Source organism: Canis lupus, chromosome 31 (genome assembly GCF_003254725.2).
Source record: "Canis lupus dingo isolate Sandy chromosome 31, ASM325472v2, whole genome shotgun sequence".
Taxonomy (NCBI): Eukaryota; Metazoa; Chordata; class Mammalia; order Carnivora; family Canidae; genus Canis; species Canis lupus.
This window is the reverse complement of record NC_064273.1, coordinates 28,725,994-28,744,556: the sequence shown is the minus strand read 5'-3', so window position 1 is coordinate 28,744,556 and position 18,563 is coordinate 28,725,994. Positions and strand designations below refer to the sequence as shown.

At 36.5% G+C, this 18,563-nt stretch overlaps 1 protein-coding gene across 12 annotated transcripts in view; it reads left to right on the top strand.

The window, feature by feature from the left end:
• CRYZL1 (crystallin zeta like 1) overlaps window positions 1-18,563 on the top strand; it is a 35,468-nt gene that overhangs the window by 4,906 nt on the left and 11,999 nt on the right. For 6 of the 12 annotated variants that reach the window (XM_049104753.1, XM_025449783.3, XM_049104756.1 and 3 more), the window contains 5 exons: window positions 3,043-3,114; window positions 4,796-4,873; window positions 6,977-7,049; window positions 9,878-9,922; window positions 11,709-11,777. In XM_049104753.1, coding sequence (XP_048960710.1) covers window positions 3,049-3,114; window positions 4,796-4,873; window positions 6,977-7,049; window positions 9,878-9,922; window positions 11,709-11,777 — 331 coding nt within the window. In that variant the 5' untranslated portion in view covers window positions 3,043-3,048. Of the gene's footprint in view, window positions 1-2,683; window positions 3,115-4,795; window positions 4,874-6,932; window positions 7,050-9,877; window positions 9,923-11,708; window positions 11,778-18,563 lie in introns of all 12 variants that reach the window. The other 6 variants (XM_049104752.1, XM_049104754.1, XM_025449791.3 and 3 more) reach the window with 3 other exon arrangements.

The window sequence follows — 18,563 nt, the reverse complement described above, 5'->3', positions numbered from 1 at the left end:
GGAATAAAGTAGATTAGAGACAGTGAATATGCATTTTAGACAGCCTTGAAACCTAGGCAAAGGGGGTTGGATCTAAAGCTGTAGGGACGGGCGCTGGGTGGCTCAGTCAGTTAAGCATCTTCTTTTAGCTCAGGTCAGGGTCCTGGGAGCAAGCCCCACATCAGGCTCCCTGCTCAGTGGGGAGTCTGCTTCTCCCCTTACCCCTTCCCCTGCTTGAGCTCTCTCTCTTTCTCTCTCAAATAAATAAAATCTGTTTTTTTTTTAAGATTTTATTTATTTATTCATGAGAGACACACGGAGAGAGAGGTAGAGAGGCAGAGACACAGGCAGAGGGAGAAGCAGGCTCCATGCAGGGAGCCCGACGTGGGACTCAATTCCGGGACTCCAGAATTATGCCCTGGGCCGAAGACAGGCGCTAAACCGCTGAGCCACCCAGGGATCCCTAAAGCCTTTTTTAATTAAAAAAAAAAAAATTAAATTGTAGGAGGGGTGACTGGCTGACTCAGTTTGTAGAGCTGCGACTTTTGATTTTAAGTTGTGAGTTCAAGCCCTCCATTGGGTGTGGAGATAACTTAGAAGAATAAAATGTTAAAAAAAAAAATTGTGAGAATACATAGCTTCTATCTCTGCTTAGGTCTTTCCTCTCTCCCCTGCCACAACAGCCAACACACTTACATACACATACCTGCAATCAAATGGTTAGAATTAACATCTGGCCTACCTCTATCTCTGAAACTAATAATATACTATATGTCAATTATTTTAATTTATGTTAAACTTAATTTAATTTAAAAAATTAATGTCCCCCTCAAAAAAGAAAAAAGAATGTCTTAACAGGATAATTTGTAAAAGACCCAAACTGGAACAATCCAGTGTCTGTCTGTAGTAGAATGGATAAATAATAATTTTTTTAATTTTTTTTTTATAAATAATAATTTAATCACACAATAGAATATAGCATAACAAGGGTAATAGGGCAGCCCCGGTGGCACAGTGGTTTAGCGCCGCCTGCAGCCCAGGGTGTGATCCTGAAGACCTGGGATGGAGTCCCACGTCAGGCTCCCTGCACAGAGGCTCCTTCTCCCTCTGCCTGTGTCTCTGCCTCTCTCTCTCTCTGTCTGTCATGAATAAATAAATAAAATATTAAACAAACAAACAAATAAATAAATAACAAGGGTAAAAACTGAACCACAATATAGGAAACAGCATAGATGATGCTCACAGATATAATATTGAGAGAAAGAAACTAGACGTGAAGGAGTGTGATTTCACTTCTGTAAACCAAAAACAGACCAAACTAATCTGTGCTGTTAAAACTTGGGATGTTAAGTGTCCTTAGGAAGGGAAGGTGGTGACTAGAAGGGGAACAAGGGAACTTCTGGAGTTCTAGTGATGTCATGTTTCCTTGACGTGACATGGCCATGTTCACTTTTCAAAATTCAGTAAGCTATACATTTAGGATCTGTGAACTTGGGCTATATGTATTTTATACTTCTATAAAATTGACATTTTAGAAAATAGTCTTGCTGTATAATTATAGTTGACTCCTGAGCAGGTCTGAGATTAGGGGAACCAACCCTCTGAGTGGTTGAAAACCTGCATGTAACTATTGACTCCCCAAACACTTAACTACTAATAGCTTGTTGAAGGCTTACTGATAAAAACAGCCAACACATATTTTCTATGTTACATGTATTATATTCTATTCTCTTACAATAAAGTAAGCTACCAAAAAGAAAATTTTATTTAAAAAAATCATAAGAAAGAGAAAATACATTTACAGTAACATACTATTTATTTATTTATTTTAATTTTTATTTATTTATGATAGTCACACACAGAGAGAGAGAAAGAGAGAGGCAGAGACATAGGCAGAGGGAGAAGCAGGCTCCATGCACCAGGAGCCCGACGTGGGTTTCGATCCCGGGTCTCCAGGATCGCGCCCGGGGCCAAAGGCAGGCGCCAAACCGCTGTGCCACCCAGGGATCCCCAGTAACATACTATTAAAAAAAAAAAAAAAAAACCCACATGTAAGTGGACCTGTGCAGGTCAAATTCGTGTTGTTCAAGAGCCAACTATTATGAAAATTAAACAACTGTAGAATCCTTAGAGATGCTTCAACAGGTTCACAGAATACAGATTTAATACTTCCATTACATGGTTCAGGTTCATAAACTGATACAGAAGAATCAGGGGTATGATTTTAATGAGTGTCTTGACTGTTCACTTTTTCTTTTTAATGGTCTTTTTTAAGAGTTTGAAAGCTCTGGGGCTCCTGGTGGCTAAGCTGGTTAAGCATTGGACTCTTGATTTCTGCTCAAGTCCTGTTCTCAGGGTCCTACAATCCAGCCATGTAGGCTCCATACTTGGCATGGAATCTGCTTGAGATCCTCTCCCTCTGCTCCTCCCCGCTCATGCTCTCCCAAATAAATAAATAAATCCAAAAAATAAAAAATAAAAAGCCTTGAAATCCCTTCAGATGCCTCTTTTAGTAGTTAAAATTGAGTTCTGTGGCCCTTGTGAAAAAAATTTTAAGTACATCTAATAGTTTTTATTGAATAGCAAAGTGAAATTAAGCACTTGGTCACTTTGCTTTGAAAGGTTAAATGTTAAACCCATTCTTACTAAGATATGTACTCCGAGATTATCCTTTTATTTGACCACTTCCTTTTTTTTTTTTAAGATTTTATTTATTTATTCACGAGAGACACACTGAGAGAGACAGAGACACACGCAGAGAGAGGAGAAGCCGGCTCCATGCAGGAAACCCCATGTAGAACCCGATTCCGGGACTCCAGGATTGCGCCCTGAGCCAAATGCAGACGCTCAACCACCAAGCCACCCAGGCATCCCATTATTTGACCACTTTCAAGAATTATTATCTAAATAGTTTTATTTGAAAACTATGTGTAGTCATTTTATCTGTTGCCAGCATTATTTTTCAATTTTTGCTTTCATTTGGTCTGGGAGACATTTTATTTCATGCTTACATATATATATATATGTGTGTGTGTGTGTGTGTGTATGTGAATTTCTTTTTAGGTGACTATGAAAGGCTTATATTTTCAAAAGAGTTCTACAAATGAAGAAATAACATTTGTATTTCAAGAAAGGGTAAGAAAAATTGTTCAATTATTAAATGAAAAAGGTTACATATTTTCTAAAAATATTACATATTTTCTTTATGTAATAGTGTCAGTTAAGTTAGTTTGAATGGAACTAAGTGAGCAAAAATTACTTAAATGAAACTTACAAACTCTTTTAATTTTATGTGGAAATGGTGGTCCATGTTACAGTATAACCATACTTTTTTTAAAGAGTTGCTTCAGAAGAGTTTTTAGTTCCTCAGGGTGGTGGTATAAAACATATTAGGAAAACAGAACAACCTTGATAGTCTTATATGTTACAAAATTAACCCGACATATTCAGAATACCACAATAAAGTAAGTATTCAGATTGTAGCCATATTTCAGAAAATATTTCTCCCATGTTGTAAAATGAAAGAGGTAGAAAAGCATTGTTCTCCAAACCAAATTCTGAGCTTTGCAAAATTATCTCATTTGCTAAGTTCTAAATTGTCTCTCATTTTTGCCCACTTTAAGAATAGGTAATAACATTTTCATATACTGGTGATTGTTTCAAAGATTTGTAGCAAGCCAGAATCATTCCATGGACAACCTAGGACCCTAAACTAAGTACTATATTTATTTCATGGTGGTAATAAGAATGTCTAGATCATGGGCACAATCCAATTTTTCTATTATCTTTTACTAACTCCAAAATTAGTTAGGTCAGGAGTCAAAATCTCAGACAGCTTGAGTCAGGATGAAGATCTCAGAGATTTGATTGGCTCTCGGGAAGAATCGTGTACAGGTTCATACAGTCATGGGTAAAATCTGCACATTTATCAGTAATATTGAATATCTTCCTAATATCAAATACTATCAAATCTGAAACTTAAAAAGAGATATTCCCAAAGTATTGTGTTCAAGTCAAATCAAGTTCAAGTCAAGTCAAACCATAATCTCTTTGATAGGTCATAGGAGGGGCTATTAGAAGTAGTTATTCTTCCCTAGCTTCTGAGCTAATGTTTGGGCATATCAGGAGTTGAGAGGAATATTTTAATTATTGGTGCCAGGATATGGTTGTTTGGCAGAAGTGATATTATATTTAATAAATAATACAAGTGGGTGACACTGAACACCTGAGTTGAGCAATTCTTTGCCTTTGAAGTTATATCTAGCTATGGGATAGTGCAGTAATTCAGATACATTAAGTTTGTATTTTGGCCCCAAAAATCCCATGGGATATGCTGAAATGTCTAAGACAGATGTTAAAAAGGGTAAGTTAAATAAGCGATACACAGGTAACACCAACCAACTTCATTTATAGCATTAAGAAAATTCCAAAATCAGTGAAGGCTTTATGTTATGCATATAAGGATATCCCTGGATATGTGAAGCTTTGATGCTTTGAGGTTATTTAGATTGAAATTAAGTACAGTATTTGTTGCTCTCCTTTTTATCCTAAATATGTATTGCCTATGTATGTGTCCATATTGGTCTCTATACATTTTTAAAATAACTATCCTAAGGCTTTTTAAATATTTTACCCCAAACTTCCCCTTCTGTTGTTTTTTTTATTATAATTATATACTATGGGATAATTACTTGTGGTTTTTTCACTTAAGTTAGGTATAAGATTTGTGGTGGGTTTAGTTTTGTTCAGTTATGTGTGACAATTTTCACAACATAAAGGTATGTTCTCAAAAAAATATGTTGTCATTTGGTTCTAGGAAAATCTTCCTGTTATAGAGGATAACTATGTGAGACTTCAAGTTAAAGCTTGTGCTCTAAGCCAGATAAATACAAAGGTATGAGGCTTTTTTTTTTTTAAGATTTTATTTATTTATTCATGAGAGATGCAGAGAGAGAGAGAAGCAGAGACACAGGCAGAGGGAGAAGCAGGCTCCATGCAGGAAGTCCAACGTGGGACTCGATCCTCGGTCTCCATGATCAGGCCCGGGACTGAAGGTGGCGCTAAACCGCTGAGCCACCTGGGCTGCCCAGTATGAGGCTTTTATTTTGACCAAAAGTCAAATGAGAGTTCCTGGTATATTTAGTGTACAAATATATAATGAGAACTGACTTCGGAGTGCCAAAAAAAATAACATCCTTAGAAGACTAAAACAGCTAGGGGAAAAAAATGTAATGTGAATTTTTGTGTTTCTGTATTAAACTGTTATCTAGCTGAAGTCATACATTTTATATTATTACATGAAAATAGTTCATAAACTCCTTTACATTGTGAAAGGCTGAGAATTTATAATTAAGGCCTTTAAGAAATTACTTTTTTTTAAAGATTATTTATATTTATTTCTGAGAGAAAGAGAGCATGAACAGGGGGAGGGGTAGAGGGAGAGGGGAAGCAGACCCCCCTGGTGAGCAGGGAGCCCCACATGGGGCTTGATCCCAGGATCCCGGATCATGACCTGAGCTGAAAGCAGATACTTAACTGACTGAGCCACCCAGGTGACCCAAGGAAGAAACTACTTTTATAAATACAGTAAAAATAAAACTAGAAATCTAATCAATGGCTTATTAACTATTCTGTCGCTATTTCTAGTTAATGTCTTTAGGCAGGGTTCATATTCTTCATGTCATTTCTCTGTCTCTCTCTTGCTCATAATTACACATCCCCAACCTCCTACCACCCCAGTCATCAATCATGGTTGATATGAAGTATGTGAACAGTCTTTAAATAGTAAATAAGGTGTGGTTAAATGTGCCATGATAAATAAAGCAGATCCATTTACTCAGTTTTGTAAAGATTAATACTATTGTTTTAAAGATTTTATTTTTTTTCTTGTGGTTCCTACAATCCTATATCTTTAAATATGTCTGGCATATCAGTATTATTATAAAAGTGCAAGTGGCAGGAGCTACAGGTTTATGTATGCTGCCACTTTAAAATTCAAGCATTTAATTGGTTCAGAATCTAACAAAATACCTCTTAAAAAATAATTTATCCAGGATGCCTGGGTGGCTCAGCAGTTGAGCATCTGCCTTTGGCTCAGGACATAATACCAGAATCTGGGATCAAGTTCTATATCAGGCTCCCTGCATGGAGCCTGCTTCTCCCTCTGCTTGTGTCTCTGCCTCTCTCTCTGTGTCTCTCGTGAATACATAAATAAAATCTTTTAAAAAATAATAATAATTTATCCTTGGGGTGCCTGGGTGGTGCCATTGGTTGGGCATCCAACTCTTGGTTTTAGGTGAGGTCATGATCTCAGGATCGTGACAGCATGCCCCACAATGGTCTTCCTACTAGTCATGGAGTCTGCTTGAAACTCTCTCACTCTCTTCTGCCCCTCTCTCTCGTACTCTCACCCTCTCTCTCTCTTTCAAAAAAAAAATCTTTTAAAAATAATAATGGTAATCTACCCTTTTAAAAAAAGAAACTCCAATCTGAAATTGTATGGCAGTTTCCTTTATGCATACCCATAGCTTTTTTCCACCTGCCCTTTACCTAAGACTTGTGAGAAACACACAGATCATGTCCAAAGATGTTGGAATGGAGACCCTCTTTTCCTCCATGACTACATCCCCTTTATTCAGCAATATCTTCTCCAAACTCCCTTCGCCCCACCAGAATGAAGTGACTAGTAAAAAGTATTTAGACTTTTGGCCATAATATCCTTTCATATGTGGCAAGTAAAATTGCTAAATAAAGGATGCTAGTGGTGATTTGAATAATAATACTAATACCTAAATTCTTCAGATCAACTAATTGTTCAGGCAACGCTTGGTTGCCCACTATAGAGAGAAACTAATTTTGTGAAGTGTTTTGCTTTGTCTTAACTCCAAAAATTAAATCATATTTGCTTTTTCTGTGGTCTAATTTTTGCTCTTGCTTTCCTTATATATGAGAAGAAACCAGGATTTATTCTTAACAATAACAGTCTGTCATGATTTAGCTTCTGACAGAAATGAAGATGGAGAAAGATTTCTTTCCTGTTGGGAGAGAAATTGCTGGAATTGTGTTAGATGGTAAGTTTACAGATGTAAATATCTATACTTACTTTCTAAGATGAAGGAATTAAATGGTAGCTAATTGATTTACCAGTTCATAAGATTATGTACACTTCCTCAGATGTGAAATATAATTATACAAAAATGTTTCCCTTTTTTAATTAAAAAGAAAAGTGGAACTTAGTGTTTTTCTTTTAATTTTATTTTTCTAATTGATGTCTTATAATTAAAGAGCTTATTAGAGTTTAATAAATATTTGGATATTATTTGTTTAAATCCATGAGTAATTATATTTGATGGAATGACCAACGTTGTTCTTTTTATAATGTTTACAAACCATAAGTAGGTTGGCTTTGGGCCAAAATTTATAATAATAGTAACTACATTCACATTCAATTTTTTAAGTTTGCCTAAAATTTAGCATTTAAAATCAGTCTGCTCATGCAAAAATGGGAAGAAAAAACCAGTAAAGTTTTATGATTGCCTTAAATAAAAAAAAATAAGTTTTATTTAGTAAGTAATGGTCTTAACATGCAAGACAGCAAGACAGTAAGTCTAAGTATTTGAGATAATTTGTTTCTAAATAGACCTACTTTTCATATCCATTGCTAATAGGTAGTTCATGATCAATCAGTATGTTTGTTCTTTCTGCATATGTGAGTGAGTGAATGAGTATGTAATATGGGTTAGACTGAGTTTTACCTGTGATTTTAATCTGTAATATATTTGACTCTTTCTCAATGTTTTCTTCAGATACAGGTAAATCATAATTTCATTTCTTCTTTCTTCTTCTTAGACTGTAGGAAAACAAAAATAATAATTCTAATAGAATATGATCATTGTCATGTCATTGCATTCATTCATTCATTCACACCAGATATAGTGAGCATTTGCTAAGAGCTTCGAATATTAAATGAGACAAAGTCCTGCCCTCAAAGAATTTACTTCCTAGGGTAAAGACAAATACATCCTTATGAGCAGATTATTATGAAAGCTCAGAAGAGAGCTATCCAGCCCAGCCAGAAGCAACAGGAAAGGCTTCTTGGGTACTTTAACCAGACTAAGGAGAATTGTACTCAGCACAGAGGGTGTCATATACAAAGACAGAAGCAAGTGATAATCTGATGTTTCGTAACAATTACAGAGTTTGGTGTTGTCAGAGCAAAAGCAAAGTTCCGGGCAGGAGTCAGAGGCAAGATATTTGACAGCAGAGAAACAGTTTGTCAGGAAAATTCTCCTTCAAAAATAGCAGAATAAAAGATAGCAAACAAAATATTTTAATGATATAAACACTGATTCCTTATCTCCAAAATATGAGGCAGGATGGTAGACAAGGGCCAGAGCCATAATAAGCCTCATATGTCAGATTCGGTTTTAGGGAGATTATTGGAGTGGCCATATGAAGGATGCTTTTGAGGCTGTAGGCAAGAGGACTAGTTGGGTCATAGACTAACAAGCAAGAGATGACAAAATCCATAACCTAGATAGTGGTGGCAGAGGTGCATGTTCAAGAAATACTGAGGAAGTAACGTTAGCAGGACTGAATAATTAATGAACAGGAGAATAAAAGCAAGTAAGAGCCAGGAGTGATTTACCCCATTCTAGTTAAGGTATGAATTGGTGCCACTAATTGAGAAGGGAAAAGGATCTGATTTGGAGGAAGATGGTGAGTTTAGATTTATACTTGTTGAGTTCTAGGTACATAAGTGACATCTCACTGGAGAAGTCTATTAAGCAATTGTGTGAGTTTAAGCTCAAATGTAAGAGAGTTCTTGCTAGAACTGTGTATATTTGAGAATTGTTCCCATGTCAATTGTATATGAAATCAGAGTAGAAATGGAGGAGGACCATAAACATAGCCACTCTTTGGGAGGCAACTGAAAGGAGTATGAAGGAAGCCAATTGAAAAGGATCAGAGTGATCCCAGGAAGACAGGGATCAGCAGCCAAAAAAGGGAAAAGTATAATGCATCAGAAGCCAAAAATTTTGGGAGGATGGTACAGGGAGGGATCCAGAGAAGAGCAAACTGTGAAAAGAAGATTTGAAAGTAGGAATATCAAACAGTTGCTTGTAGAGTACCAACAAATGAGCTCTGGAACCATCTTTCCCATAGCCAGCCAAAGAGGCTACTTCCTTCATCTTCCTTCATTACATTACATTAGTCTCATCTGTTAACTAAGAATAATCATACCTATAATCATGAGTTAAATGTGATGAAGATCAAATGAGATACTGCAAGCAGGCATTCAATGTTTGGGATTTTCCTTTCCTTCTTGTAACTGTTTGAACAAAGATATTCTAAAGAATTGACTGGTGGTAGAGGCTTTTTCTCTACCATGTGCAGAGAAAATGTAATCATCATTTCTATGTAATTCTAAGAAGTTTCTTGATACCAGTCTGAATTATTTCTATAATCCCAAATTGAAGTAATTCTATGCATGACTCCTACCAGAGTCTGCCACTGTATGTCTTAGGTTCTGCACCTAAAATAATGACAGGAGATTGGGCTCGCCACAGGAGGGGTGGAAGGCAGTGTAATCATCATAAGAGCTGCAGAGTGGATTATTTTCCTTTATTCCTTCATCCTTAGCAACACAAACATCATCCTCTGTGGTGTCAGCAGCCACATGACCCAAATTTTGTGGAGCACTATGTGCAGAATCCAGATTTGAAGTGTTCTATCCTACAGTCTTTATAATTGACCATCAAAGTGTCCTAGAAGTTCTTGGCCTTTTCTCTGAGTCAGTGACTTTTTTTTTTTTTATAAACCCATGAATTTATTTTAGTAGTTAAGTAACAGTGGCATTTAATAATCTCACAATACAAATTAATTTTCTCTCTTTAAGTTGGAAGCAAGGTATCATTCTTTCAACCAGATGATGAAGTCGTCGGTAAGTTATAATTTATAGCCCTATTTCAAGTCCTCTATTTTACTGTCATCTCTTCTTTTTCCAAGGCAATTATTAGTGTTTCTTGTGTCCCTTGCTTTGGATAGGATACATACAGGGGCGCCTGGGGGGCTCAGGTGGTTAAGCATCTGCCTTCAGCTCAGGTCATGATCCCAGGGTTCTGGAATCAAGCCCCACATCGGGGCTCCTTGCTCAGAGGAAGTCAACTTCTCCCTCTCCCTCTGCCTCTCACCCCGCTGTGCTTACTCACTCTTTCTCAAATAAAATCTTAAACAAACAAAAAAGAATACATATATCCTGAATCTGCTCACAAGTATCCACTGATGAAGAGAATTTGGAGTTAAATTCTCAATAGCAGAATATTTAAAACCTTCTACTATTTGACTATTGAACAATATGATAGAAAGATGACCATAGTTGTTAATGTGGTCCGTACAGCCTTTCTGACAGGACCCTAGTCTATGACTCGACTGCAAATTCTGGAACGCACAGTCACAAATCACCTGCTTGAAGACTGCTCACTGACCAGGCTATATGGAAGCTCCGCTCTCCATATCCAGCTTGCATTTCACAGAGCTGCTCCCTCAGTAATCTTGTAAAACCGAAAGTCCACTGGAAACCTTCAGATGATTGGTTATCTTAAAAACCCACAGTGAATACTATTCTCCCAATATATACGTATTTATATTATTATATCCTAAACAGTCACACAAACATATAAAATATGACTTTAATAATAGTCTTGAAAATTTAACATTTCTGTGTGGAAAATATTGTTAGGAAGATACTCACTTAAACTTAGAAAAAAATCAACTATGGTATGCTTGAAGTTGTTAAGAATAGCTTTTTATGGTATTGCCTTTGACTCATGTATTTTTCTTAGAGAACTTATTATTTCTGTCTTTTAAAAAAAAAATATATATATATATTTAAAGATTTTATTTGTTTTTTTGAGACTGACAGGGAGAGCATGAGCCAGGGGGGTGAGCAGAGGGAGAGGGAGAAGCAAGCACCCCACTGAGCAGGGAGCCTGACTCAGGCTCGATCCGAGGACCCTGATCGGAAGGCAGACGCTTAATCCACTGAGCCACCCAGGTGCACCTATTTCTGTCTTATTCATCCAAGAAGTCAATGACACTGTGTTACTCAAGATTCCTTTTGTGTTGTTGTTTTTTTAAAGATTTTATTTATTCATGAAAGATACAGGGAGAGAGGCAGAGACATAGGCAGAGGGAGAAGCAGGCTCCCTGCAGAGATTCCAATGCAGGACTCGATCCCGGGATTCTGGGATCACGCCCTGGGCCAAACGCAGACGCTCAACCACTGAGCCACCCAGGCACCCCTCAAGATTCCTTTGTAAGACACCAAAAATGAAATTGGATTAGCATAGAGGAAAATGGGATTTTACTAGAAGCATCTTATAGAATCAAACCGTGGGAAGGTAGCTGTGCATCAAGAACAATTTTAATGAGGAATCCAGGTGCCCCCAAATCTCTAACTTGCCTCTGTACATAGGACACCATCACTCAGGTCACAGAAGAGGGAGAAAAAGAAAGAGAGCATAGGCAATATAGCCTTCATGACAGAAAATGAACAGTCTGCTTCCCTTCCATACTTCTGAGGCCTCTCCCTTCCCCACACTAATAATTACTGGAATCTTCCTCAAAATTCTAGTGAACAAAATTTAGACTAATACTTACTGGCATCTCATTAGGAATGAATTCATTTATGGGATTGTTTCTGTTAAGTTTCTCCTGTCGATTTCCAGGAATTCTGCCCTTGGATTCTGAAGACCCTGGACTTTGTGAAGTTGTTAGAGTGCACGAGCATTACTTGGGTATGTGCCAGTCTTTTGCTGCTCATGTAAGTCTTACATCATTGATGTGTGGTGTTTAGTAACATCGCAATGTATTTGCATCTGCCTTGTGTAATAAATAGCCATTGGCTGATCACGTGAACACTGCTAGCGTATATTTAGTATCCATAAAATTCATATTCAGACCAAACAGCATATAGACTTTTAAATCTCACTTAGACTGCAGTGGTGAGATGTTTGAAAATTCATTTCTTCCTTGGCTCTGAAATTATATCAGAGCCTGATCAGAATTGTTTTTTTAATTGAGATATAGTTGGCATACAATGTTATATTAGTTTCAGGTGAAGAATTTTTTTTTTTTACTTCTTAGAAAAATAATTTTTTTTTACTTATTTAAAAAAATTCTTTTTTTTACTTCTTATTCTTCATTATTAGTTGAAACTAAAAATATGTGAAATCTAGATAATATGTGCAGAGTCTGAGACAGGAAAGAATCAAGAACACTTGTCTTTGGTTTCTATTGTTAATATATTTTTAAGAGTTTTTTTAATTTAACTGAAATGTTAATTTTAAATTTCTCCTGTAGTAATTTACTTCTTGAATATATAGAATAAATATAAATACACACACTTTAGGAAACTATAGTGAAAAGATGCTGCATCTCCTTAGTAATTAGGGAAAAGCAAATTAAAACCCGCTTCAGGATACCATTACTCATCCACGTGATTGACAAATTTTATCAAGTCCCCGCTGAGCCACTGGGGCTGCCCAATAGTTAACTTTCTATAACAAGTTATTTTAGGGGACCTAGTTAAAACTCAAGCCTGAGAATCCAAATGAAAGGTTTTAGTTGACTCCATAGTTACAAGGTTCTCAACGAACAAGTGAAATAAGGCCCAAGGAAATTCTGGTGCAAAAACAGTATAGTTACCTGTAAAAAAGCCAGTGGTGGTCCTCAATTTTCAAACTGCCTAATATTGAAATAGCTTTGGAGTAGAGACTTTCATAGCATGGTATTTGAAAGTGAGCTTTATCTTTCAAAGGAAGACACATACTTGGCTCCATATCTAGGTTTAATATACACAGGCCTCAGATTTCCAGAAAAAATGACTTTTAAAACTAATTTTTTAAAAAGATTTTATTTATTTATTCATGAGAGACACACAGAGAGAGAGGCAGAGACATAGGCAGAGGGAGAAGCAGGCTCCATGAAGGGAGCCTGACATGAGACTCGATCCCGGGACTCCAGGATCATGCCCTGGGCCAAAGGCAGGCGCTAAACCACTGAGCCACCCAGGGATCCCCAAAATTAATTTTTTTAAGTGAACTATCCCCAACATAGTGCTTGAACTCATTACCCCAAGATCAAGAGCTGCATGCTCTCTTTAATTTTTTTAAAAAAAGAAGGTAAGGTAACTGTTAAAAAAACAAAAAAGGGCCCATTCTTTCTTCTGAGATTTGGCATGATTTATACACATTTCCATCATGTATTTACCAATTGTTTTTTAATAACAGCTTCATTGAGATATAATTTACATACCATAAAATTAACCTTTGTAAACCAGTCATTTTTAGTTTTTTTTTTTTTAAGATTTTATTTATTTATTCATAGAGAAGAGAGAGAGAGAGAGAGAGAGAGAGGGAGGCAGAGATACAGGCAGAGGGAGAAGCAGGGAAGCAGGCTCCATGCAGGGAACCCAGCGCGGGACTCGATCCCGGGTCTCCAGGATCATGCCCTGAGTCGAAGGCAGACACTCAACCGCTGAGCCACCCAAGTGTCCCAGTCATTTTTAGTATATTGACAAAGTCGATCAACCCTTATTACTAATTTTAGAATACTTTATCACTCCAAAAGAATCTCCATTCCCATTGGCAGTTATTCTCCATTTTCCTTCCACAGCTTCTCAGAACCACGAATATACTTTTTCTTTCTATTGATTTGCTTATTTCGGACATTTCATATACATTAATCTTGCAATATGTGGTCTTTTGTAATTGTCTTAATTCATTTTTCATGAAGTTCATGTTTTCAAAGTTCACGCATTGTGTGGCATCTATCCATATTTAATTCTTTTCAGTGGTTGAATAAAATACTCCATTGTATGAGTATACCACATTTTGTTATATCCATTCATCTATGATTGGATATCGAGATTGTTTCTACTTTTTTTGGCTATTATGCATAATGCTGATCTGAACATTTATGTAATAAATTTTTGTGTGGATATATGTTTTTATTTCTCTTGGGTATATACCTAGGAATAGAATTATTGAATCATATAACAACTCTACATTTAACATTTTGAGAAACTGAGAAACCATTTTCAAAATAGCAGCAACATTTTATAATTCAACTAACAATGAAACAGCATCACAGTTGCTCCTCATCCTCACTACTGCTTATTATTTTCTGCCTTTTTAATTTTAAGCATCCTAGAAGTGAAATCTTGTTGTTGTTTTCATTTTATTTCCCCAATGACTAATGATGTTGAAAATTTTTCATGCTTATTGGACATTTGTATATCTTATTTGGTGAAATACCTGTTCAGATCCTGTGCCCACTTTTTAAATTGTGTTATCCTTTTTATTGGTGAGTTGTAAGAGTTCCTTATATATTCTAGATAGAAGCTGCTTGTCAGATAAATTGATTATAAATATTTTCTCCCATTCTAAAGGTTGCCATTTCATTTTCTTATGACATCCTTTAAAGCACAATATTTAAAATATTGAGTGGGTTTCAGGTTCTTCATATTTTCTTTTGTCCATTGTGCTTTTATTATTATTTCTAAGAACTCATTGCCAAAGATAATTTTACAAACATTTACACCTATGATTTCTCCTAAGAATTTTATATATTTAACTCTTATGTTTACTTCTGTGATCCATTTTGAGTTAATTTTTTTACATGGTATGAAATAAATGTTCTTTTTTTTACATGTAGATATCTAGTGTCCCAGAATCATTTGTTGAAAAGACTCTTCTATACCTACTGAATTGTCTTGACACTCTTGTTCAAATCTTCTTTTTTTTAAAGATTTCATTTATTCATGAGAGTCATAAAGAGAGGCAGAGACATAGGCAGAGGGAGAAGCAGGCTCCTCACAGAAAGCCCAATCCAGGACTCGATCCCTGGACTGGGATGACGCCCTAAGCTGAAGGCAGATGCTCATCTGTTGAGCCATCCAGGCATCCCACTCTTGTTCAAAATTAATTGACCATATATAGGTTTATATCTGGACTCAATCCTATTTAACTGATCTATATATCCATTTTTACGCCAGTCAAATTGCTTTGATTACAGTAGCTTTGGAATAAATTTTTTTCTTTTTTTAAATTTAAATTCAGTTAATTAACATATAATGTATTATTAGTTTCAGAAGAAGAGTTCAGTGATTCATCAGTCTTATACAATACCCAGTGCTCATTACATAATAAGCCCTCCTTAATGTCCATTACCCAGTTACCCCATCCCCCACCTCCCTCTAGTGACCCTCAATTTGTTTCCTATGATTAAGCGTCTCTTATGGTTTGTCTCCCTCTCTGATTTCATCTCATTTTATTTTTCCCTCCCTTCCTCTATGATCCTGTTTTGTTAAATTCCACATGAGTGAAATCATATAATTGTCTTTCTCTGATTGACTTATATCACTTATCACTTAGCATAATACCCTCTAGTTCCATCCACATTGTTGCAAATGGCAAGATTTCAGTCCTTCTGATGGCCGAGTAGTATTCCAGTGTGTGTGTGTGTGTGTGTGTGTGTGTGTGTGTGTAGATATATCTATATCTATATATATGTTTTCTTTATCCATTTATCTGTCAATGGATATCTGGCCTCTTTCCATAGTTTGGCTATTGTCTACATTGTTGCTATAAACATTAGGGTGCAGGTGCTCCTTCGGATCACTACATTTGTATCTTAGTGGTAAATACCTATAAAGAGCTTAGCAAACTCAACACCCAAAGAGCAAATAATCCAATGAGAAATGAGCCAAAGACATGAACAGACATTTCTCCAAAGAAGACATACAAATGGCCAACAGACACATAAAAAAATGTTCGATGTCACTCAGCATCAGGCAAGTACAAATTAAAACTACAATGAGCTACCACCTCACACCAGTCAGAATGGCTAAAATTAACAAGTCAGGAAATGACAGATGATGGCAAGGATGCAGAGAAAGGGAAAGCCGCTTAACACTTTTGGTGGGAATGCAAGCTGGTGCAGCCACTCTGGAAAATAGTATAGAGGTTCCTCAGAAAATTGAAAAGAGAGCTATCCGACAACCGGGCAAAAAGGGCCCATTTTTCTAGGTGTCGCCAAATACTGGAGATTCGTAAAATGGACCAGAAAGAGAAAAGCAAATTGGAACATCAGTTTCCTAGCTATAAAGCTTAAACTAAGACAAGCAAACCACACAAATGACCTTTTATTTTCCTATGAATCAGAAGGATTGTAGTCCAAAAATCCATTAACACATATAAAGAAAATAATTCCAGATATTCCTTGAGGAAAAAAATACAGTAAAATGTTTCTTTAAGAGAGGAACTTTAAGGGATCCCTGGGTGGCGCAGCGGTTTGGCGCCTGCCTTTGGCCTAGGGCACGATCCTGGAGACCCAGGATCGATTCCCACGTCGGGCTCCCGGTGCATGGAGCCTGCTTCTCTCTGCCTGTGTCTCTGCCTCTCTTTCTCTCTCTGTGACTATCATAAATAAATAAAAATTAAAAAAAAAAAAAAAAAAGAGAGGAACTTTAAGAATGGCCACTTACTGTGACTGCTTGCCTTTGGACAAGACACTGGGCACATTCACCAAACTGGATAGCCTCTAAATTCTGTTGGTGCTCCGACATTTTGTAAAAGATGAAGTAATTTCAGTATGTTCCCTGGAGTTTTGCGGAAGGAAATATTCAGTTTAGCACAACTCTATTTCAGTTTCTGTTAATTCTTTAGTAATTTTTTTATAATGAAAGTTGAATACTCAGTCACCTTCAGATAAGTCTGTTCTTTCCCAAACTGAAGAATTAGGTTCCAAACAACTTCCCCAAAAATGTCTTACTAATCCTGCTACAGAAAACTAAAGATAAAGTTAAGAAGTTGATTGAATCTTCCAGTTCTTTTGTGCTTTCAACTCTTAAGCCATTTATGTCAAGCATAAAAATAATTTTTTCATTCAAAATTTAGTACACATTTTCAGCATTATTTTTTTGGACCTAAGGTAGAAAGAATTGAAATTATAATTCTTGGGTTTGATATTGCTGTTATTATACCTCCCTGATTCTTCTATTTATATTTTTAGTTTTTCATAACATAATAAATACTTGTGGACCACCTAACACAAAAGCAAGGATCTCAACATTAAACCACATTACCATGCAATGTTAGAGCCCTTGCTATCTAAATATAGTTTATTACTGTTAGCTTTTTTTTTTTTAAAGGACTACAAGTTTGGTTTGATTGTTTTGGGGTTCTTTTAAAGATTTATTTATTTTAATGAGACAGAGAGTGAACGAGGGAAGGGGCAGAGGGAAAGAGAAAATCCTGAAGGACTCTGCTGAACACAGAGCCTAATGTGGGGCTCAGTCTTGCAACCCCAAAATCATGATCTGAGCTGAAACCAAGAATTGGATGCTTAACTGATTATGCCACCCAGGCACCCCTACATGTTTGATTTCTTAATGAATATAGGCAGTCCCAATTCTTATAATGGAGGATATTCCTGCAACAATATAAGTAAACTAGAAATGCCTGGGTGGCTCAGTTGGTTAAGCATCTACCTTTGGTACAAGTGGTGATTCCAGAGTCCTGGCATTGAGCCCCACATAGGGCTCCCTGCTCAGCAGGGAATCTGCTTCTCCCTTTCCTTCTGCTGCTCTCCCTGCTTGTGCTCTATGTGTGTGTCAAATAAGTTAAAATCTTTAAAAACAACAACAACAACAATATAAGTAAACTGTAGGTACCTTGAGTGTGCTCTGTTAGAGTAGGTGTGCTTTAGAGTCAGACATTCGAATTTCTTAGCTGTGTGGCCCCAGACAAATTAATTACCCTGAACCTCACCTTATAATCAAGAAAATTAGGAGGATAGGTATTTTAAAGAGTTTGGTAAAGAATAAAGTACCATGAGTGAGTGATATCACCTGGTGCTCTATTTTAATGCCTTGCTGGTCTGAACATTTTCAGCACATACGTGCGGGTATTCTGTCCTCTAGATGGCACTAGTTGATATGTGCAATGCTGAGTGGCCTGTGCTACACCATCTCAACTTTAGAGGGAAAACATTTGAAAGAGTAGACTACAGAAGTGTTAGAAAGTTGATTTTAGGTAAAATGAGAGAGGATAGCTTTTAACTGAAAAAAATCACATTCATTGTACAAAATAAAAACCTAAAAACTAAATAATTTAATTTATTAAGGAAGAGCTTAATGATCAGATCATATAGAGCTCTTTATATTAGGAGTTTGCATTTTGTCTCAAGTACAGTAGAAAGCCATTGATGAACTGAGCTAACATCAAGAGTCAGTCAATCAACTGAGACACCCAGGTGCCCCACCACTGAACTTTAAACAGAGAAGTGTTAGCATGTTATGTATGCTTTTAAAGATCATTCTGGGGGCGCCTGGGTGGCTCAGTCAATTAGGTGTCCAACTCTTGATCTCAACTCAGGTCTTCATTTCAGGTCGTAAGTTCAAGCCGCAGGAAAAGAAAGTTCATTCTGACACTTCTGTTTTCCAAAACACTATTAGGGATATTGAAGAGAGAAGACATAAAGTTGAAAATAATACTTAGAACATGTAAACAAGCAGTTCA